At 42.0% G+C, this 22,183-nt stretch overlaps 3 protein-coding genes across 3 annotated transcripts; all 3 read right to left on the minus strand.

The window, feature by feature from the left end:
* Positions 1-675: 675 nt before the first annotated feature.
* On the minus strand, positions 676-1,695 carry pth1a (parathyroid hormone 1a). The gene is made up of 3 exons (XM_071895910.2): positions 1,607-1,695; positions 1,097-1,194; positions 676-925 (listed from the first exon to the last, which is right to left on the minus strand). The coding sequence occupies exons 2-3, from the start codon at positions 1,186-1,188 to the stop codon at positions 676-678; spliced, it is 342 nt and encodes a 113-aa protein (XP_071752011.2). The 5' UTR covers positions 1,189-1,194; positions 1,607-1,695.
* A 15,382-nt stretch (positions 1,696-17,077) lies between these two features.
* LOC139909008 (phosphatidylinositol N-acetylglucosaminyltransferase subunit Y) lies at positions 17,078-17,901 on the minus strand. Its single transcript, XM_071895915.2, has one exon. It carries the CDS (start codon positions 17,899-17,901, stop codon positions 17,689-17,691), a length of 213 nt encoding a protein of 70 aa, XP_071752016.1. The 3' UTR covers positions 17,078-17,688.
* A 223-nt stretch (positions 17,902-18,124) lies between these two features.
* Positions 18,125-19,125, minus strand: pyurf (PIGY upstream open reading frame). The gene is made up of 2 exons (XM_071895914.2): positions 18,871-19,125; positions 18,125-18,282 (listed from the first exon to the last, which is right to left on the minus strand). The coding sequence occupies exons 1-2, from the start codon at positions 19,071-19,073 to the stop codon at positions 18,138-18,140; spliced, it is 348 nt and encodes a 115-aa protein (XP_071752015.1). The 5' UTR covers positions 19,074-19,125; the 3' UTR covers positions 18,125-18,137.
* Positions 19,126-22,183: the final 3,058 nt, after the last annotated feature.

Raw genomic sequence — 22,183 nt, forward strand, 5'->3', positions numbered from 1 at the left:
GCCTGATACCATTTAGAAAGTCTCAATTATAAGGGTTTGTAAAACATTTGAGAAGAATGATTTTATTCAGGCCTACAGCTAGGCTACTTATAAAAATATAATTGTCTACTTTATATTGTTAAAGTGCACATAATTCATCTTAGATATGGCTTTTGACAACATATTCTGTAGTCAAAGTCCACATAATCATTAGGCCTACATGTGCAAATATTAAATTTGCCAGTTAGATCAAATATAATGATACAAAAACTAAAACAATTACACATTGTTTTGGTAGACTAAGCAAAAAAATACTTTGACACGGATATTATCAACTTATATAAAAAAACAACAACAACATTGGTCCTACTCTTTCCTTCATTCAATTTCTTGAAATAAATAGCTTCATCAACGGTGAACACCACCTGGTAAATAAATAAATAAAAGTGCATGAAATGTACAGAACATGGGAGCTTTGACCTATCCATTGTCATTACGCCCAATAGGCTAAATAAATAAAAGACGGACACACATTCAGACACATAAGAAAGTAAAAAAAAAAAAAAAAAAAAAAAAAAGAAAGAAAGAATGAAAAAAACGCAAAGTGTCAAATAGGATGCAGGAAGTGCAGCCGGGCAGCAGCTGATCAGGATTGACGCACAAAAAGAGAAATTACCCCTAATAACCCCCCAGACGTCAGTGCTTCGAGTGGAGCAGCTTCTCCAAGAAGTTGAGAGCGTACTGGATCTCCTCCGGTGTCAGGTCGCTGAGCTCCGGCAGGTCGCCGGGCAGCAGCCGCCTCTTTGCCCGGCCCGGGTCCCCGGCGCCCCGGGCCGAGGCGGTGTGGATGTCCCGCAGCCTCATCTGCAGCCAGTCCTGGCGCTCCTGCACCTGCTTGTGCTCCCCGAGGTTGTGCATGAGCTGGACCTCACTCACTGATCTTCTTCTACATGGGAAATACAAGCCAAGATAGATAATGTTGACACTGTAAGGTCATATTTGATGATTCAGTTGAAAGAGGCAGTGGACTCCCTGTTATAGCCATATTTATTGACTTGCATAAGTGAAGGTGACCTTTATACATAATCAAAACTATAAAAGAGGTGGGAGAAATTACCTCAAGGGTCCAGCTTCACAGTGTGCAGTGATGTGTAAAATGCAGAATGAGATGAATACAATTTTACAGTCCAAACTCCTGATGATGACCATGATGACCTGTGAAATTAAACAAGTAAATTAAATCTAAATCTAAAAAGCATGCACAGCATATGACTTATGGCAAAAAAAAAAAAGCATGGGAAATAATTCACTGATATCTAATAGTACACTGAAATCTAAATTGCCTTTTCTAGCTTTTAAAAAAATGATGTAGTGTTAAATCAAAAGGAGGGTAAGCTATGACTTCCAGTCTGTGATCATTAAAGGCAAACAACTTAACAAATATGTCAGAAAAGTATGAATTTAGTGCTTTTTCACTTGAAAAACCCTATCTTCATATAGCTTATATCAGCTTGACACCACTTCATATAATGAATTATATCATAAAGATTTATAAAAAAGTGGCCAAAGGTGGGTTTACCCTCCATTATGTCCCTGGTTAAAAGGTATTATAACAAGCTGAACATACCTTTGGTGGTGCCTTCCCCTCTGTGGTTAAGTATAAAAGTATAAAGCCTTGCGGTCCCAGTGGTATAAACTTGAGTCTGGTTTGGTGGATTGCTCCTATCAGTTATGATAAGCGCTGGACTCCCCGAGTTCCTTTTATAGCCCCCCCCCCCCCCGTCCCGGGCCATTGATGAGCCGCCTTCATCATTGCTGTTGATGTCACCCCTCCAGCCCCTAATGGGGGCAGGACAGGAATGACAACACCTCCTCCAGGCTGGAGGCTTTCACCACCTTCACACCAGACCTAACTAATTGCTCTGCATTTGAACCCCAGTATGCCCCCACCCTCCACCCCTCCCCACACACACACACACACACACACACACACACACACACACTATATGTTCTGTGGGAATCCAAGCCTATAGGAAATAACCTGTATTTCCCTAACTAAAATCAACATAATATCCCTATAGTATATATTCTTATAGTGTGTCTGTGGTACTCAGTGATGAGTTTACATTGTCCTCATTGTACTTAATGGTATTTTTGTATCTCCTATGGTATCACTACATTATTCTGACAGATTCATATGAGAGGCCATGGGTTCCCAAGCCCAAAATATCACTTTCCCAAGCTTTTTTTCCGCTGAATTTCTCCTCCACATTTATAAATTTGCGTGCTTGCCTTTTGTCTCCTTACTATTTCTGAGGACTTGCCAGATCTATCTGTCTACACCTCTAATGTGACCTTTTTTGTCTGACTCCCAGCCCGCCTCGCAACAATAGCGCCAACATTCGGATGGATTTATGACTCTCATTGACCATTACCGAGTCTCCCCGGTTACATAGACGCTTTGCTCAGGAATTAACATTTTTTTAAATTAGTTCCACCTCCAAAAAAGGGGCTTTTACACCGGCCTGACGTCAGAGAAAACACCCTGAATCAAAGAGTCAATGGGAGTTCTGGAGGCGTGTCAGGGGGTGATGGCGTCACTCGCTCTTGGTCGTCACTGGTGTGTGTGTGTGTGTGTGTGTGTGTGTGTCAGGTGGGGGCTCTTAACATCTGGCGAATTCTGACTTACTCAGATACTTTTTGAACAATGATTGTTAAAATGGCCTAAATTAAGGTCTTAGAAAAAAACAAGATATTAATATAAATTCCATTCAAAATGTTAGATGTATGGATAACATTTAACCAATGAATTAGTGACATATTTGAAATCAACACATATAATTCCACTTGTACTTCTGATGCGAGCCCTGTACCTCACATCTCTACTTGCTTTTAAATCCATCATTATGGTACCAGATCACAGGACTGGTTAGTATTTTTTTATGATGTTTGATAATGTTTGGTGCTGACTGATTGACTGCTGGAACATGTGAATGAATTGTAGGCTCTTATGTATTTTCTTTGTCAGTTTGCTGAATGTTTTTGCTCTCGGGGTTCTCTTGAAGAAGTGACCTCGATCTCAGTGAATGAAACTTCCTGTTTCAGGGATAAATGAAAAATTAACGACTTCTTGTAAAAGCCTCCTTGCCTTGACTGTAAGCCGGGAGACAAAACAATTCGAAGCAATTCATGTTCACCTTCAAAGAGGTGAAGTGTATCTTAGAAAACCATGTCAAGTAGGTCTCTCTCTCTCTCTCTCTCTCTCTCACAAACACATACACACACACACACACACACACACACACAGGGTACAGTGACATACAGAAGCCTTCAATTTGCACATTGACCTCATTGATACTCCATATGTTGACACTATTGACAGAAGCCTCCTACAGGCAGCCATAGTCATCTTTACCAAAGCTGAATAGTCATAACTATTTGTTAAATCCCTCCCCCCTCCCCTCTCTCCCTCCCTCCCTGTCAGTCGGTCATCAGGGTCAAGCTCTCCTCTCCCCCCTCGGCCACAGGTGTCCCGAGGGTGATCGATCCGTGGGATCCGCGCCGGAGCGGAGCGCCCTACTTATTATGGTCGCAGCCGCTACGCATTAGGTAACCACGGGGGTATGGGCTTTTCTAAATGTGGCCGAAGCTCAGGAATGGCTATGTCATGACACAAAGGCTCCGTTCACACCAGGCGCTTGGAATCGGTGGCGAAACCGATTTTGGGGTTCTAAGGCTTGGAAATGAGCATTCATATTGAGGTTGCGCTCATCAGTTTGCAGAGTGACTTTTGATGAGGTACTAATCAGGGCTCTAACTAGAGAGTTAGAGCCCTGATCTTACACTTAAGGTGTCATTTTCTTTCTCTGTAACACATTGTAGAACATCAGGATTTACAGCTTCAGTGTGAACAGGTCCAAAACAGGTCCACAACCCTATAGATCTTCGTCCTCATGGGCTGCTTAGGACTCCTGGGCTCCTCCCTCCTCTCCCACGAGGTAAAAAGAGCATGACGGCATCGGTAGAGCAGGCAGAGTATGACGTTATGCCAGGCAGCTCAAGGATTCAGAAGCAACTTTTAGTTTCAGCGGGGCGAAGATGAGGAGAGAAGCTCCTTTGACATTTGGCGGAAGGGTTAGTGGTACATTTCAAGAAAACTTCCCAAGGTTTTGCTTCTGAAGGCCCTCATTTAGCGGTCGTTTGCAGGTGCGAACCATCAAAGTGTTACCGCGAAGGCATAGAGAGATCAAACAGTATTGATTATCGTCTTAAGTCAGCCCCTGCACCTGTTGCTACATAAACAGATGGCTCAAGTGGCCGGCAATTAAAGTTGTTTACATACCAGGTTTACAAGATTTAAGGGGATCGGTGGGGGCCCTGCGAGTGAAAGATGCTGACCTCCCCTCGCTTTCCCGTGATACTATTACGGACTACGGTGGCCACGGCCTGTTTAGATGACACCCACCAAACGCGTCGACCTCTGACCTTAGCTGAGGATCCTAAACCTTGTCGTCCTCATTACCTCATGCTGTCTCAATGTGCACCGTGTCACACTATGGCATGCAACGGCAACAAGGTGCATGGGAATCCAACAAGGGGATCCAACATGGGAATCCAACTGCAAACGAAAAGGCGGACCCATCACCAGAAAGGCAGAAGATAAGATTGGAATCACTTTAGTTTTAAAATACAAAGACTGAGCCAGGTGTAAGAATAGACAGAATGTAAGAGATTCTTCCCATTAAAAATTTCTGTTTGAACTACAGTATGTACCTACTCCAAATATCCCGAGCAGGACTTTAAACAAAGGAATTGCTAACATGCAGAGCATTATCGTTGACCTGGCATTGACAGCTATTGCAAGTCAGGTGCATCAGTAAGCCAAGCTGGTCCCTCAGAGTCCAGAATAGCTCCAGGGGAGTAAATAAGGAGCACGGCAATGCTATTTCAGGTGATCCTCTGGTTTTTATAGAGGGTGACGGCATGCCCCGAGATGGGTGACAGAGAAGATACATAACATAGCAGAGATTCCCATCATCTTGGGTCATACCAAATAGACTACGGAGAAAACACATTTCATTACAGATGTTGGTTGTGAGGGATCGCACTATCACAAAACTGATGAATGAAAGTGTATTTGGTTGAGTTATTGAAAATGTGATGGAAGTGAGATTCAGAGAAATAAAAGTTTCTGTTTGTCTTGATAACGTATTTGATAAGACACCGTTAAGAATTCAGACAAATTAATTGGAACAAAATCGTACCTGGAGATTTAAATACTTAACTTTAGTGGATAGGAATTCACTTTTTAGCGCACATACCTCCACATACCTCTATTCCTCAATTGCGTCCACTTTTAAACACAGTCAAAAAAGTAATAGTTCATATATAGGCAGCCCAGACATATATTTCTTTTTGTCTGTATTCTGATGTATTTATCAAGAAACAGTTTTGACTGTTTGAAGTTATCACTGTTTCGAAAAAAGGTCACAAAAACTCTGTACACCTGTCAGGGTTATGGATTTCTAGAGCAGCAAATCATGGAGGATAATTGTTCATGAACTCATATGTAGCTATGCATGTTGAAAAATATAAATGTTGTACCAGAGTGAGAAATTGTTTTATGCCAGTATTTATTCTCCACCACCCTACACCTCTCCAGTATTGGTGTGGATTTTCCTGTTCTTCTTAAAGTAAGCCAGCGTTATCCATTAGCCAAAACCTCATGCTTGTAATAAGTAATTTTGAGAGTTAGCAATTATTTATTAAAAAAAGGACTTGAAGGAGAATGTTCAAAGATTATCGGTTCAGTTAAAGGTTGACTCTTCATGGACTCCTGTTGAAAATTGCAACGTTCTACCAAGAAAATGCAATATTGCCTTAAGCCAGTCTTGATTTCCACCAACCTGCTCCTATAAAATATTGGTGTGCATTTATGTATTTGGCCTCAAGTAGTCAACCAGCCACAGACTTACGGAATTACAGTTCAGAAGGATTCAAGGATGAAAAAATGCTTGTTAAGCTTGACAATGAGTACGAATGCTTTACAAAGCGATGCTATTGGCAGGATTTACGATGCAGGGTCGAAGGTCAGGCGGTAGAACTTTAATAGTGAGTGAGCTCATGTGCTCCCTTCATTTCTCTCTTGACATTACAAGCGCTTCATTACTCCTGCCTGACCCTCTTTTCCCAGAACTGCCGACCGGCTTTCCTTGCCCCCTAAGGCAATGCACCTTGACTTGGCGCTGCTGCCACCGGACACCTACCTGAAATCCTTTCGCTTCATTGGACTGGTCTGTTTGGTCTGGCTGGAGGGAAGGATGAGTGGCGTTTGCACGTTACACCCATCCAATTGATTTCTTTTTGCCGGGCAGGATCATCAATTTGATTTGCTTTCGCTGCTGTCTTAGAATAAAATAATCAAGCTCATCTTGTTTACTAGAGAATCTTGGGAAAATCTAAATGAGAATCAACATCAATCTCTTTCATCCAACGCAATCGAAGAGTTCTCTTAGACTGTCTGTGTTTGTGTGTGTGTGTGTGTCTAAATGACAGCTCTGAACATCCATATGGAAGTCTATGATTTGTATATGTGAGTGAGTGTGTGTGAGTGAGTGAGTGACTGTGTGTGTGTGTGTGTGTGTGTAGGAGAATAAGGGTGATATGTGATTTTAAGGTCCAACATTTCTAAGATGGTCTGAGAACTCTCAACATTAACACACACACACACACACACACAGTCACATGTGGAGTGACAGATTGAGTGGGGAAGAGCAAGTGTTTGGACCATTTCATTCAATTCGACACCTTCACACCTGATGGGAAATGTAAAAGACCCCCTCCCTCCCTCCCTCCCTCCCACTCAGCTTCCAGGGCCTTGGTCACCATGGCAACGGAAAACTCTCCCCAGATGTGGATGCAATGCCCCCAACAGGAGTAATCTAGGAACACGATGAGAACATTAGGATGAGGAATTATGGCTATTATCACAGCTCCAATATGAAAATGGTTTTGAAGGAGAGAATGTGATTTCCATGTAGGTCTTTGAGATCATCATGGGATGTATACTCTCATTCAGCGTTTATTAAAGGAAAAATCCACTAAAACACTGTTAAGAAAAACAGCTATTGATGATGTACCTTGCATTTCTGCATGTCTCCATTGTAGAAGACCTGACTGGAAAAACTCTTGTTCCCTTGCTTTAATATTGCCATTACCCACAGCTGAATGCAACAACAAGCTCCCCTGGGGGTTGTCCAAAGGCATTCTGGGAAATGTAGGAAATCACTAACTGAAGTAGAAGTAGACGAGGCAGGTTGAGGGAAAGTGGGTACAACAAAAATGTAAATTGCAACCACATAATAACTCCTGGAATGCATGGAACATCACAAATAGATGATATATAACAGTTTAAGAATATTCAAGGGTGGATTTTTCCTTTAAATGTGCATTAATCTATGATCTTTATCAACCACTACTGGTGACCAGTAGGAATTAGTGTCTTGTTTTTGTTCCAAAACAGAGTAGGGGCCGGGAAGTGAGTATTGAAAGCCAGAAATCTCAGCAGCTGGCAAAGGAATTGTTGAGTCATTGGTATCGATCCACAACCCTATCATCCTCCACAGATATATTATGGACATTTTGTGCCATGGGGCAGTAAAAACCTTCCTTATTGCCTCTTTAAACTATTAGTCACGACCCAAAACAGCTTACTTTTCTGATTTCCCACATGACGAACACAAACGTGTTTTCACGTGAAAACACGTTTGTGAGATTATATTGATTTTATATGGGTCCAACGCTAAAAATGTCTAAGCTTAAGAATGATAAACTTTGAGCCATCGACAGTCTATTTCAGTGCATATATTAAATCTCTCCATTCGCACAACACGTAACATTTATTGGAGATTTGGATGAAGAACCGATCAAATATTGCATTAACTGAACAATTGAACCGAATGTCCTGAATTTCTAGTGTGTGTAAACACTAAGAAACCACTTTGGAATCAGATTCATCCCTGTTTAGAAAAGATCAGATCTGTGCAACAAATGTACAGTTTTCTGATCCTATGCAAATTGAGCAGTAAGTTCAGTAAATTCAGTGATTGGGATGGGGATGACATCCTCTTCTTTATGGTAAGATACAGTTTTTAAGGAAAACATGAATAGGCACAATAGCGAGTCATCAAGGTTGGACTGAATACACTATCAATTCACAAAGAGCTTCCGATTGTGCCTGTTTAAGAGCATCCACTCCCTGAATTGACTGGATTCCAAGTGGATTGACCTCAACCCCTGGTAGAAAGATACGTCTCATCAGGGTAATCGAGTCTTTCTTTAGGCCTGGCCGCATGAGTCGCCATGACTAACAAATGCAGAGCTGACTAACACAGCGAGACGCCATTCATCAGCTTGCTAGAGCCGGTGTGGGTGGAGGAACAACGGCCACAGCTGGAAGAGATTTGTGCTTCATCTCTCCTCTCACCTTACCTTATTATTTTTAACCTATTTTTTACCTATGTGACAGACACCTATATTCACTGCTGCAGAGACACTTCACTAGAACTAATGAGGTTGCTGCATGACAATAACACAAACAGTATGGTCATATTTTCACATTAGGCCATTTACAAGCCAACAAATTTCCAGCTACTGCGAATAGAAGTGTAAATAAAATGAATAATGTTTTGTCTGCTTCCCAAAATCAGCGATAAAAGCGAAATTGAAGGCTGGCACCATTCTTCATTGAGACCTCGGGGATTTAGCTGTTGAAAATTGCAGGCAGAAGCAAATGTAGCACCCAGATGAGGCGGATACCAATCTGCAGGGCATACAATGTTATTCATCAACCAAATTACATGTGTGGACTGACAGACACTGACTAAATGTGTCCGATACATCTGATTCTCCACAACAGCCGTGTTATGGATGTGTACTATGTAAAGAAAGTCTCCTGTGTGTCTGAAGAAAATGCATATAACACATTCATAAAACTAGAAAATGTGCTCAGTAGAGCACAGACCTCCTCCATGTCTGACAACACCCCACAAGGAAGTTACCGGTATGCACCTTTTGGTGATTTGCCACGCCCACCACCACGCCCACCACCCTCTTTTTTTGCCACGCCCACCACCCTTTTGGCCAATCGACATGAAAAGTTGATCAGTTCTTCCTTGGCCTATAAGCAACCTTGATACCAAGTTTTGTGCTAATCCGTGCCCAAGTTTTTGAGTTTTTTCTGCTAAAAGACGGACGGACGGACAAACACACAGACACAAAAACATTACCTCCTTGCCGGCGGAAATCTATAACAAAGCAAAACAAACAACAAAAATCTACTGAAATCAGATTTGGACTTGTACTAACTAAAACGTGGATGAGAAAAAGACTGAATAACAAGAAGTGAATAACAGACATAGACAAAATGCATCTTTTAGAAAGAGATGTTTTGCAAAAAGGGACCTTACAGACCTGAGAAATCTAGAAGACAGTAATAATGGTGCAGTGTAGGATGAAAAAAGAAAGGCTTTTGTTTGGTTAGTGAGGAGTGAACTAACTTCAATTGATTCATTAGAGTGACTAAAACCCAAACCCAAATCTGTATAAAGCCTGACACCTAATGGTAAAAAGCATGCTATTGAAATCGCAATCTGCTATTGGCTGATCTTTGTTGCCAGGTGATGTACCTTTCTATAGAGTACAAGATCAGCCAATAGCAGATGGCAATTTCAGCAGCATGCTTTTTACCATTAGATGTCAGTCTTTACATGGATTTGGGTTTGGGGTTTACTTACATTTTAAAGGCCAATATGGTCCATGCAGTCTTTTTACCTTGCTAAAGACTCATCAATTAAATTATCAACATATTATCAAAAAAATTTATGCAAGGAAGCCGCCCTTATACAGCACATAAATTACTGCAACATTCCATAGAGTATAAATTCTCAGTCTCTCTGCTGTTACACAACATCAGCTAACTAATGGATTGTCAATATGCCCTTAATCGCACTAAAGCTCCTTCAGTGGGACTCTCTATTGAAAGTCAGGATCTTCCAAAGTTGGCTAAATCACTTTACAAAGTACACACTAACGTAAGTCCTCCTTGTTTGGGAACATACATAATCACATAGTGTATACTGACTCATACAACATCCCATATCAATTCTCTGTAGCCCAAAACCAAGCAGGCTTCAGCACTAAGTCTATCCATCCACCCACTTTGGTGTTAAATGGAGTCCATAACTGCCCATTAGCTAATCCCTGCAGTCTAATAAACACTTCAACACCCCCTCTGTTTACCAGTAAAAATACTCACTCCTGCTTCAGAAGGGAACAGGGCGGTGTTGTGTATGAGCAGGTGCTGCAGACAGAGCGAAGGACAGGACTTTTGTCAAACTAATAGGTTGGGGAGATAGAAATGGGTCACAGCATTATTCAGGAGAAATTGCCATCTGAAGAGTCAGGCCATTTGCAACTCTACAGTGGAAATGTTGTATTCTTGTAGCTTTTTATGGTACATTTCATATTGGCCTTCATACTAGTCCATACAAAATGTATATTCATGGTCCTGGGTGAAAACGTATTACATTTGCCTGGAAATTAATGCTTACAAGTGGTGAAAGTCTGCTTTTCTTGTACAATAGCCATAATGTTGCAGAGTCCATTATTCTAACAAAGGATTTAAGTTCATCACTTTCTGAACTTGGAGAAAGTACAATTTCATCCGCCAATGTGTCCATAAAAACATGGAAATGTGGGACTCCATAACACTTATTCCAAAAAATATGACAAGACCTCAGTTATACCAACATCAGGCTAATGTGTTTCAGCAAATAAGCCTTCATCAAAGCATCATACACCATACACAATACAGTGTCTTTTTTCTTTTTCTGCTGCGTCACAGACAGGCTGACTCACTCATGTTGAGTCTCCGGAAAGAGGAAAACCCTGGGAAACAATAGAGAACAGTCATTTCAGAGGTTTGCTCCTCCTTCAGTGAGTAACAGTTAAGTGGCACCAAGCTAATAGTCTGCTGTACAAACTGAGCTGAACAAAGTGTGTTTCAGCATCAGACAAAGGACCAGACACAGAGTCTGTTTTGACTGGCGGGATTCAGTCAACTCTGGGTCCGACTCAGGCCCTTTGGGAGAGCACAGGACTATTTTACAATAAAGCCCAATTCATTCCCAAAGATAGAAATGTTGCAATCAAGTAGAATTTCACCAATTTTAGGTTTACAGAAGGAAAGTTGCTAATTTTACCCTTTAAAGTCCTAAATTTGATCTGTTTCGAATTGCTAAAATTGGCAGCAGCAACATATTTCACTCAAATGCTATATAATCTAGTACATTCAGTAACTTTTCAACTATTCGACGTTTTGAGAGCATTTTTCCCCATTTGGCGGAGGGTAAATGGCGACATCTAGTGGTCAAATTGTAAACACTTTTAAAATATGGACTATTCCAAAAGAATTAAACTATTTAACCTTTCAAGCTGAAGCAAACACACTCCCAGCTATCTTCAGCTAACCCACATGTTTTCTATAAGTTGATTTTTCTAGAAATTGTATAATGTTAAGAGTTGTTTTCAGTGTTTGGTGAAGACACTGGATCGATACTGACAGGACCGCAACATCAGCATCAGACTGGAGAGGACTTGATACTGCCTTCATGTACTGTCGAAAACATCGTAATTATGAGCGAACGTACATGTACAACCCAACAAATCGGTAAATGAGACTGGGAACGTCGGGGTTTTTGTCTGATACCCGAGTTGCCGAGGTATGATGTTTAGGGGGGAGAGAGCATGGAATATCTATATATAACATTACATATAACATTTCTGATACTATTAACCTGATTATGATTTCTGGTAAATATATTCATATTTGTAAATGGAAAAGCATGACTCGGGTTAAAATTCATGAAAAATATGAATAGAAAAACTTTTTAAAAAAATGTATATGTAATAAGTGAAATGCTCTCTTTATTTTTACATAAATAAATGCTCTCTTTATTTTTTACAGCCAACTTAATTGCTTGTGTGTGTGTGTGCATGTATTCCTTCTGATGTTTTGGTGTGTTCCTTTTGAAGCGTTGTCTTCTTTTTCTCACTTTGTCCTGTAATTTTAATATCTTTGGAAGTATTTGTGATGTTTCTTATCTTGTACATTTTCCTTGGCGTAATCAAAAAGAAAACATTTACGACGGTGTATTTACAACTTCCCAGCTCAGAAGTTGGAGCTTACGAGGAGCACTTGAATGCAGCATGAGCTATAGGCGGTATAAACTGTTCCTTTGAAGTCTAGTCCTCCTGTAGAGTTGGGAGAAACTCCTTTCGTGAGGTAAATAATTGATTTCTTCTCGAAAAATCTTTGTTTAATGATGTTTTATTTTACAACCTGTCCAGCGGCTGCAGGAATATGTTTCTTACCAAGTGTTACTACATTAGTGGCAACAATTTGCGGTCGAAAGGTCAAGTGAAGAGGCTAACCTGTCAAGTTGTGTCACTTTGCTTCGCTAAATTCACCATTTTCTTTTCGTTAATGGGACTACTGCACTAGCTTTCAGCTGCGATTTAGCCAAAAAGTGTAAAACTATGAACTGAGAAGTTACATTGTAGCGTGCTGCTGCCCCTTTCCCAGCTAACAGCAGTTCCTCAACAAGATAATGCTAGGCTACTTTGTTGCAAACTAACTCATTTTTTTATGGTCATATATTATTTTGATAAACTACAGAAACGAGAAAAGAAAGGATGGCAAATTAGTTTGCTAACAGGTTGTTGAGGTTAGCATAAAGACAAAAGTGTTTTACCATGTACAGATAACTGTTGCCTAATATTGAATGAATATACATTTTTCATTGAAATATGTCACCTTACCTGTTCCAATGCTATTTCATGTCAAGATTCAGGTACTACGTGTTGTTTTAATACTTGCTGACTCATTTATACAGTGGTTATAATTCATGAATTCATGAAGTGCCAGAGAACCTAAGCGTTCAAGTGTTATACCATAGGTGTGAAGGCCAGTAGTGCTGTCAAGGATATAATGCATATGGAGAGTGTTCTCCTCATTCTCTGGTCAACATAATATACTCACCCATCATCCTATTATTGATTTATACTGTATAGTCTTTACTTTATTGAGTTAGAGGCAGTGCACATTAATCAACATCTGTCTGTAAATGCGCCTGTATTCAACTGTAGTCCCTGGGCATGATGTAAAAAAAAACCCCATAAAAAATACCAATAAAAAACATACAAGGTGCTGTTTAAAGCCTCACGAAGAAGCTTGACACCGATACAGATAACACTCATGCAGTTACAGCCTAACAAAAAAATACACTGAGACACCCAGATAAAAAATAAAGCAATATACAGGTATCAGCCAAAGCAACATAAAGCACTGACACAGACAAAAGAGAAGCAAGTACATTGAAGCAGACAGACAGAACAGATATAAAATGACATTGAAGTGTCTATACATGGAACAAAGCAACAAGTAGGCAAACTACTACATAAAATGAGTGACACAAAAATGACAGTAGACAAAACAAACACTAGTAGCATTGGGTTAAGAAAACAGGACTAGGCATTGTGTTCACATGCCTGATTGTTTTTAGCCAAATCTTTTCATTTGTGTGTAAAATGACAATAGGTAGAACCAGAAATCTCTTCCAAAGAGCTCTAACTGAGAAAACAGGCCTTGTGGATCTCCTGCCAGTAGTTTTTTAGTGAAGGATCCCTTCCCCAAAGTACCTTGAATATGAGGCATGAATCTGAGAAGTCGATTTCCCCAGCTCAGGAGATCATACTTGTAAAGAATGCTGTGGTGGTGGCGGCTATTAGGTTGTCTCTCTTTCTAGCACTTTAAGAGCCTGTTTATACACCGATTAGATGGGCTTTAATGTTGCAGAGGGAGCTTGGGCCCAATTAGTCAAGCAGTATAAGTGAGGGGGGATCATCGCACTGAGGATTAGTTTTAGTCTGGTGTGGTCACAGATGTGTGCCTGCCTCCTCATCTACCACTACACTGCTGAAGGATAACCTGACCATCAGTCACTTTGCTTTTTCTTGTTTTAAAAGGGAGTATATTCATCTATTCAGAGGCTGGCTTCAAGCTAATTGAATGCAAAAACTGTGTATTCATAACTATGTATCTACCATAAATAAATATCTCTCTGTAATACAGGATCATGGCTGACTGTGCAGAGGCAGACGCAGACTTCTCTTGGGAATCCTGCTGGGCTTCGCCTGGGACGAAAACAAGGAAAAAGGACTCCAAGAAGGACAAAAAAGGGGAAAAACGTAAAAGCAATGTAGCCTTGAAAAACGACGGCAGCATCCAAAAGAAAAAGAAAAAGAAAAACTGCAAATTTAAAGAGGCAATGATGGACAAGAAGAAAGAGAAGAAGAAAAAGAAGAAGAAGAGAGCGCCATTAGGATTAGATGACAGTTTTATACTCACGCAGGGCAACGGAGCGTCCGACCCTGTTGCACAGTGGATGAGACCTGAGCAAATACCTGCTGACAAGCCTGCAGCATCTCATCCAGGCAGCTCTGAGAAGCCAAAGCCTGATCAGCAAACCTGCGACTTCCTCCCTAAGAAGAAGAAAACCAAAACTAAAAAGAAAGTGGCGTTCGATTTATCGCCTGGCTGCATTTGTGTCAAGCGTCCTAAAATCGCCTCGCCGTCCCCTCAATCGCCCAAAGACAGCGTTCTCTTAGAGAGCGAAGCGGCGAGAGAAAGCGAGAGCTTGTTGCGGAGCCAGGGTCCACTGCAGGATAACAACTCTCAATGCACCGCAGACGACACAAACAGCCAGGACCTCTTCATCACCCAGAAGATGTTCAGAGCATCGTCCTCTGAACCGTCCAGCGGAGAAACCAACAAAGAGGGCATCGCTACACCTCCAGACTGGGAGTCACACTCACCTCTGACACAGCGGATGCAGCATCATGAAGGATCAGACACGCGTCCACAGGCACAGAATAAACTCCCGCATTTCCAAAAGCGCCCAAGAAAGGCAAACCTGGAAGTACGCACACTCCTCGTAGACAAAACAGACGGGTCACACACATCACACCGGGACCCCAAGAAGATGGAGTTACACACAAACCTGACAGAGGAGACAAAAGCATTGCGCCCCATACCTGTGAGGCCCAAGGCGGTGAACTCCTACCTGCAGCATCCGATGGTGGTAAACACCTACCTGGATGCAAAGCCACGGAAAGACTTCTGCACATCAAGCCAGAAGATCCAAAGGTCATTCATGCTTCCCCCGATGTTGACAGCAAACACTTCCACACAGACGGAGAACTTCTTCACCACTGAGCTCTCCTCGTACCTCAGGTTCTGCCAGGAAAGTAGAGCGACTAGAAGCTGCGAGGACTTGAAACCTTTGGACCTGAGTTTGCCACGAAGGGCGAGAGCAGACCTGGGCGGGTGTTTGTTGTTTTCAGTGAAGACTTCAGTTATTGAGAACAAAGATGAGGATGATACTGACCAGAAACCATCATCTTCACCAGTAGAGATCAAAGATGACAATGACAAAGATGTCAGCGAGCGTCCATCGTATTCCTCAGAAGTGAAAGATGGCAAAGGAAAGAACGAGCCTCATGGTCAGCGTCCGTGGTGTTCCACCGCACGACGGAGAGACGAAACAACGCCCAGCCCCCAGTCAGAGTCCGAGCCCAAGTCCTCAGACATGACAACCTCCAGCGAGGACAACGAGCCCAGCTGGCGCAGCAGCAAGCTGGACATGACCCAGGTGATTCGAGATTTTCTCTAAATACTTAACTGGATTTACACTGGAACAGCTAATTGCACCATCAAATCTGGTTTTCGTTGGAATGAAAATCCATTATTTCATGTCGTTTCCCATGTTTGTGATGTTTTTATTGTACATTCTACAGTGTTGTGTAAAAGTATTCGGCCCTCTGTTTGATTCTCAGCATTTTTGCAGGTTTTTCACGTTGAATTTGGTCAGATCTTTTTGTCAGTTGTAGTAGTTTACAGAGGGAGTTTAAGAAAAAAAATGACACTGAAGTTTGGTGCTTCTCTTATTTGTGGTGTCAATTTTTCTCTTAAACTCCCTCTATAAACTACCATAACCTACAAAAACATCTGACTGGAATTCTGTTCTATTCTGTAGCTGTTGCACCTGTTGAGGAACTACAGCAGTGTATTTATCTGGCATTTTTGTTTGACTTCAGGTCAGAGCGGTCCAGATGAGACTGAACGAGTCCTTCTTTTTCAAGACGAAGGGAGAGGGACAGTCGCCCAGAGCAGAGTCCCCACTGATGAAACTCACACAGAGCAGGGAGAAGAAAAGCAGGAAGAGACACTGAGGTTTTTATTACCATACAGGGATGGAAATTAAGGATTCTGGACACTAACGTAGTAGGGTTATTTGGCTGGTATTTACTTACTATTTCTAGTAGACACCATTCAAAGTCTGGAATGTGAGGACGGGTTTTCAATAGCTTGGGTTGAAGACCCAAGTCACATTTCGACCGTTGCTGCAGTAGCTCATTCTGAACTTTATCCTTGAAAGGTAAGAGCATTTGAAGAGGAAGTAGTGATGTTAACACTGTAGACCCAAACTGATCCCTTTATGATCTACAGTTTCAATAAGAATTAACGATCTCATTAGGGACACAAAAAAGAAGGATAACAGTAATCTCCCATTAGAAAGGAAGGGAACTTATATGTCCCAAAATGAACTCCCAGAAAAAAATACATCCCTTATCAATTTCCTAATTGTATGGATGATAATGAGTTTATGCACTTGTTCGGAAGTTGTTAAACATTTCAAATTGAAGTTCTCTATAATGTTATGGGCATAACGTTTGTAAGTGTACATTAGTTTGTTCACGAGTTACTCAATGGCAGCTTTTGAATGTTATCAGAAAATGTATAGTCTGTTCGGTTAAGAAAAGAAAACTTCATATAAAACTTTCTGTATGAATATTACTCCTTTATCAATTCAAGGTTATTTATTGTAAAAGAATGGCATTTCATTTACTGCAGAACTGCTGAATATAAACACTGCTTTGCCATAGAACCCAATGAAGTTAAAGGTTGAGTCATTCACCCTCACCATTCAAATTATCTTTATTCATTTCATCTCCATTATACATCTGTCATTTTCCAAGTCACATATATACACACAACAGTCGACCTTCCACTTCTGCTTAAACAGCGTGAACTCCATTCAGGCTCAGATGTCGAACAACGAATGGACAGACATGGTGACTTGTAGAATCAACCTGTGCCTACTAAATATTCAGGGTTTACTGTATAACCTTGTGGTTCACATTTACATGACTGTCAACAGGAGTTTGTGGGGAAAATGCTGTGTTACATGATTGTGATATACTATCACTTTGCCTTTTAAAGAAACCAAGTGAGCACTATTCAACTGAGAAAATATTTATTCACATAACCTCCCACTCCATTACATGTTAGCCCTCATCAAGCTAAAATAATTGATCACATTGTATTATATATACACACATTATAGGAAAAATCCACCCTCATATTCTTACACTGTTAGATATAATCAATCTGTGATGTTCAATACATTACAGCAGTTATTTTGTGATGAAGTGTTACAAATTGCTTTTTTAGTGCACTCACTTTCCCTCAACCTTTTTTAAACAGTGTTTTAGGGTGGATTTTTCCTTTAACAGAGCGGCGACAGCAGCCTAGTTGTGCCTGAAGAGTTTGATCCCCATCCAGCTCCAGAGGTGGAAGAAGACGTAGACGGGGATGGTGACCGGCAGCAGCAGGCTGTAGAAACACAGGCTGCTGCTGCTGGTGCAGCCTTGGGGGAAGTTCTCATCCACCGCAGCAGAGAAGAACAAGCCGCAGAGAGACACGATCGGGACCAGCACCACCAGGTTGGAAAGAGAGAACATACTGGCTTCTGGTATACAACTGGTTTAATAAATATCAGGGAGTTGAATTACTGCAGGTAGGCTAAGGTAGCTACTCCTGAATGTGAGTTTCAGCTAAGTGGCTAGACTGCAGTGTAAGTTCTCAATCTGCAGTAATGCAACATATCATTTAAAGTAAGCCGGGGTCGAGCAGGATCCAATTACAGTGTTGCAGAAAATCCAGTGCCTGAACGTCCCGTGATGACGTGCCTTTATGGTTATCCTTGTGTTGGTTCACCTGGGGTCTCTGTGTCTTTCTGTATGAGCCTGGCGTCCTGAGGGATCATGTTAGGGATGCCGTCAATGATGGGATAGGCGATGCCAAGGTCCTCGTTGATCAGCTCATTGGTCTTAACCTCGTACCTGGGGGAGAATCGGGACAAGAGCAACACAATGATATCACTTCCATTTGATGCACACGGTTATCAATGGTTCTTGAATGTATCCTAACTACATAATATATATTTTTTAAGAATGTAGCTGAACAGTATTTTCTAGTAGTGTTCACCATCTGAAAGCTGAGTGAACAGTATTTTCTAGTAGTATTCACCATGTGAAAGCTGAGGTGATCAGTATTGTCAACTAGGAAGCTTGTATCTACCGATATCTTTCCCATGTGACTTGAACGCAGCATTAGCCACTGTTCAAGCGCTGCAATGCTTTGCGAAAGATTAAATTATTACGAATTAATTTCACTAATATCAGTCACAAACGAATTATTGAACATCTCCGTTCTTTGTTTTCAATACAACAGTGTTACTGCCATAGAGATTAAACTAGATTAAATTGATTAACGTTAATCTCCGTTTAATCTCTGTTTACCATCGTTTCATAGAAGCTTGGCGTTGTATCCAATAACAAATCTTGGCTGTTTAATAGTCATATACAGCACAACCTCTCCTAGCTTAATGCTTATGTGACCTAGCTTTAGTTCGTCTGCCTGTGACTTACCTCAGTGGCTTTTTGGACAGCGGACAGACGAGGAACTGGAGCAGCGAAGTGTCGAAAGGTTGCTGCGCCTCGTCCTTCACATCCGTAAAGCTTCTTACCGACACGGGGGCGGGCGTTACGGGCCGGAGCAGAGGAGCATATTTCACACACCGCTGAACACGACCTGCTTCTGTCGCTAATCTACTCAAAACATTTTGAAACATGACCCAAATTTTTCTGCGACTTGCTGAAGATTCCTAAACAGGAAGCGCCCTTACACATGTAACATCGGTGTAACCGTAATATGATTCCCTCTTCCTTTAAACTGAAAAAGCCGGTGGCTCAATTAATAGTTCCGCTTAGTGATTTTTTTTAACCAGCTTTTTCCAGTTTAAACTGTCGCAGTCCTTTGTTGTCAGTGATTTAACCAATCATTTTAAAATTTAACAGTCATTTTATAGCAATGCTGAACATCAGTGAGAGAATGGATACTTGCGCAGCTCACACATTTGTCCGCGTGGTGGCAGTATTGCACTGTTGAGCTCAGTAAAGCTCTAGCTTTTGGGGTTTGATTTAATGTTACCAAAATCTGGTAAAAAAACCCAACATGTTTTCATTTGATAAATGGAAGTAGCCTCAAATAAACACTGCATTGCTTTCTGCTTTCATTAAGAAATTACACATTTAAATTTGAGGAAAAGATGTGTTCTTAAAATCAGAAAATACCTTATAAATGATATGAAGTGGAAGAAACTGATAGAGGTACATATTTTGTGAGTGTAACAACAGTCATTGTTTGAACTGAAGTTACATTTAAGCCCCACAGACCCCCTGAACATGATTTCCCAGCAGGTTAAATCTATACAATATTAAATATTGTCAGAGAGCCCTGTGCCAGCCGAACAGAATACATTCCCCACCCATATGGCCGAAGATATTGCTCTGAGACTTTCTTGGCAGAGCCCCAACTTGTTTTAAAACAGCTCCTAGCTTTAATATATCCCACTGCTCTGTACATGACAGACCTGCTAATATCATTTTTCTAGCCGCCAGGCTTTGAATACAGCTGTGTAACTCCGTGGCTGTGCACCTCTTGGTGCTGAGTGTGTTTACTCATGAGAGATATCCATCATCTGTGACAGAGGGTGGCTCATATTCTAAGGACTGCTGCTTGATACAAACAAGAGAATAGTTTTTAGGTTTATATGTGAACCAGATGTAGGGCAATGATTGACTGATTGATTGATTGATAAACTTTATTGACCTCTAAGGAGAAACTGTGGTATTCACCCTACACACAAAACACAGAGATCCAGAAAAGAAACAAACAACTTCCTCCTAGCCCTCTGCTCTATGAAGACCTCTAGGGATTCTGGGTAATAATAGAGCCCGCCAATGAAATCTAGACCTTTAGCCCTGCATCGCCCCGGGTTAAATCCAGTCTGACGTTGCTTTGCCAGATCTTGAATCACGTGTCGATGCGGCTACCGAGTCGAGGATGACTGGGTGAATCATCCCTCAGTGCAGACAGGTTGCAGCCGGTGACACACACAGTAACCCCCGGGGTGGAGTAACTCCAAAGTTCCGCCACGGACCGTCCTGCTGTCCGAGCTGTAGGTCGCACCGTCCTGACTAATAACTCAAAAAAACTCCCTACACCTCACACTTTCCCCCAGTGACAGCACAACCCCCACACCAACGGGCACATCGCACTTGGCAGGGAGGTTCGCAGGCCTCTGCCAGGGTTGTTACAGTACTAATAAGTCCTAAGCTTTCTGGGCATGGAAAGATAATATCGCTCCCATCCTGTCATCGCTGTGAAATACGAACGCTGTGTGGAACTTTCCCAGCGATGTTGCGTTAAATTGGTTCATTGCGTCAGACCTGCATGAGATCTCTTTCTGTTTTATTTTCCAATGTTTTCTGCATGTAGGAGATCCTGGGGGATGCATCAACTTCTCTTTTCATGTCTCTGTAGTTTTCTAGGAGTGGGCAGAAAGAGAGAGAGCGAGGGCCCGGTGTCTTCTGACAGATTCTCTATCAACCCCGCTCCTCCCGGTGATAGCTGGCAGATCTTTCATCAATCCCCCACACCTCCGCTGACCTTTGCCGAGCTGTTTCAACTCCCCGCTGACAGCCGGCGCCCATAGGAGCAACGAGAGAGAGAGAGTTCGGGGTGATGAGTTTCCCGCCCGCTCCAGGTCAGGGTTTTTCCAGCTTTTTTGAGAGGAGATCAAGACTGAGAGCGACACACAGAGCTTTCACAACCTGGCGGTGGTTTGATTTGAGGCTCTCCTCAGATGCTTTTTTATCAGGCAACTGTCATGGTGAATGGGCAGGACGACGTGTGTTTTCATGATGATAGAGCGAACCGTCTCACCTCTTTCTCTGGGTATAATCAAGTATTCCCACTCCTCGGCCTAATTACCACTGACCCATATACTGTATTCATGCTAATGTCAAATTACGCACACCTCCTCCTGCCCTTCTCCCTCCATTACCACTGTAATGACAAGGTAAAAGCCTTCATTTCCACATTTTAGTGCTCTCATCTTGTTTGTAGGGATGGGATATACTTTTATACCCGCCTAAGGACAGCTGAAGTTCTGTTCGCTTAACTGCACCGATTACTAATACTTTTATATTTCCCCTCACTGTTTTACACACAGAATTAGAATAAAAAAATGTTAATATAATGTATCCCTGAGTTTTTACATATGGCCCGCGGGAACTTAGCCCGCCAAACGAGAGAGCCATCTTTTGAGAAATTGAACCGCCGAGCAGCGCGGGAATTCAATGTCATTCCATCCTCCAACGAAATTCTGATCATTTTTCTTGCTGAGCTTAGGTCTCGTCCAATTAGAAACAGGAGATTACACCCTTCCTGCCAGGAGTGCTTTCATTTCCATGGTAAGAAATATTGCTGATGTGGCATTTGCTCCGTCTGATAATCAGATCCCCAAGGAGCCCCCTTCTCCTTCCCCCTCTTCCTCTCTCCCATGCACCCATAATCCTCCTTTCTCTTGCCCTCTGCTCTCCTTTCTGCACCCCTTATCTTCTTCACCCCCCCCCCCCCCCCCCCTTTCCCTCCCACAATCCCTTCCTCTTCCTGTATCCGACCCCTCTAACATAGCAGCTGCCTTTCAACGCGGGACAATGCCAACAAGACAAAAGCCGGCTCTCGTTAGGACGCCTGATTGATGCCCGGGATCAGATCCAATGAAGGGTTGCCCTTCAATTAAGTCTCTGTGGTCACCTGGCAACCGCGTTAACGAAGTGTTACCCTTCAATTAAGACGCAGCCGTTACTCAGCAGAAGAATGAGCCAATGAGGC

This window comes from Centroberyx gerrardi, chromosome 4, assembly GCF_048128805.1.
Source record: "Centroberyx gerrardi isolate f3 chromosome 4, fCenGer3.hap1.cur.20231027, whole genome shotgun sequence".
NCBI classification, from domain to species: Eukaryota; Metazoa; Chordata; class Actinopteri; order Beryciformes; family Berycidae; genus Centroberyx; species Centroberyx gerrardi.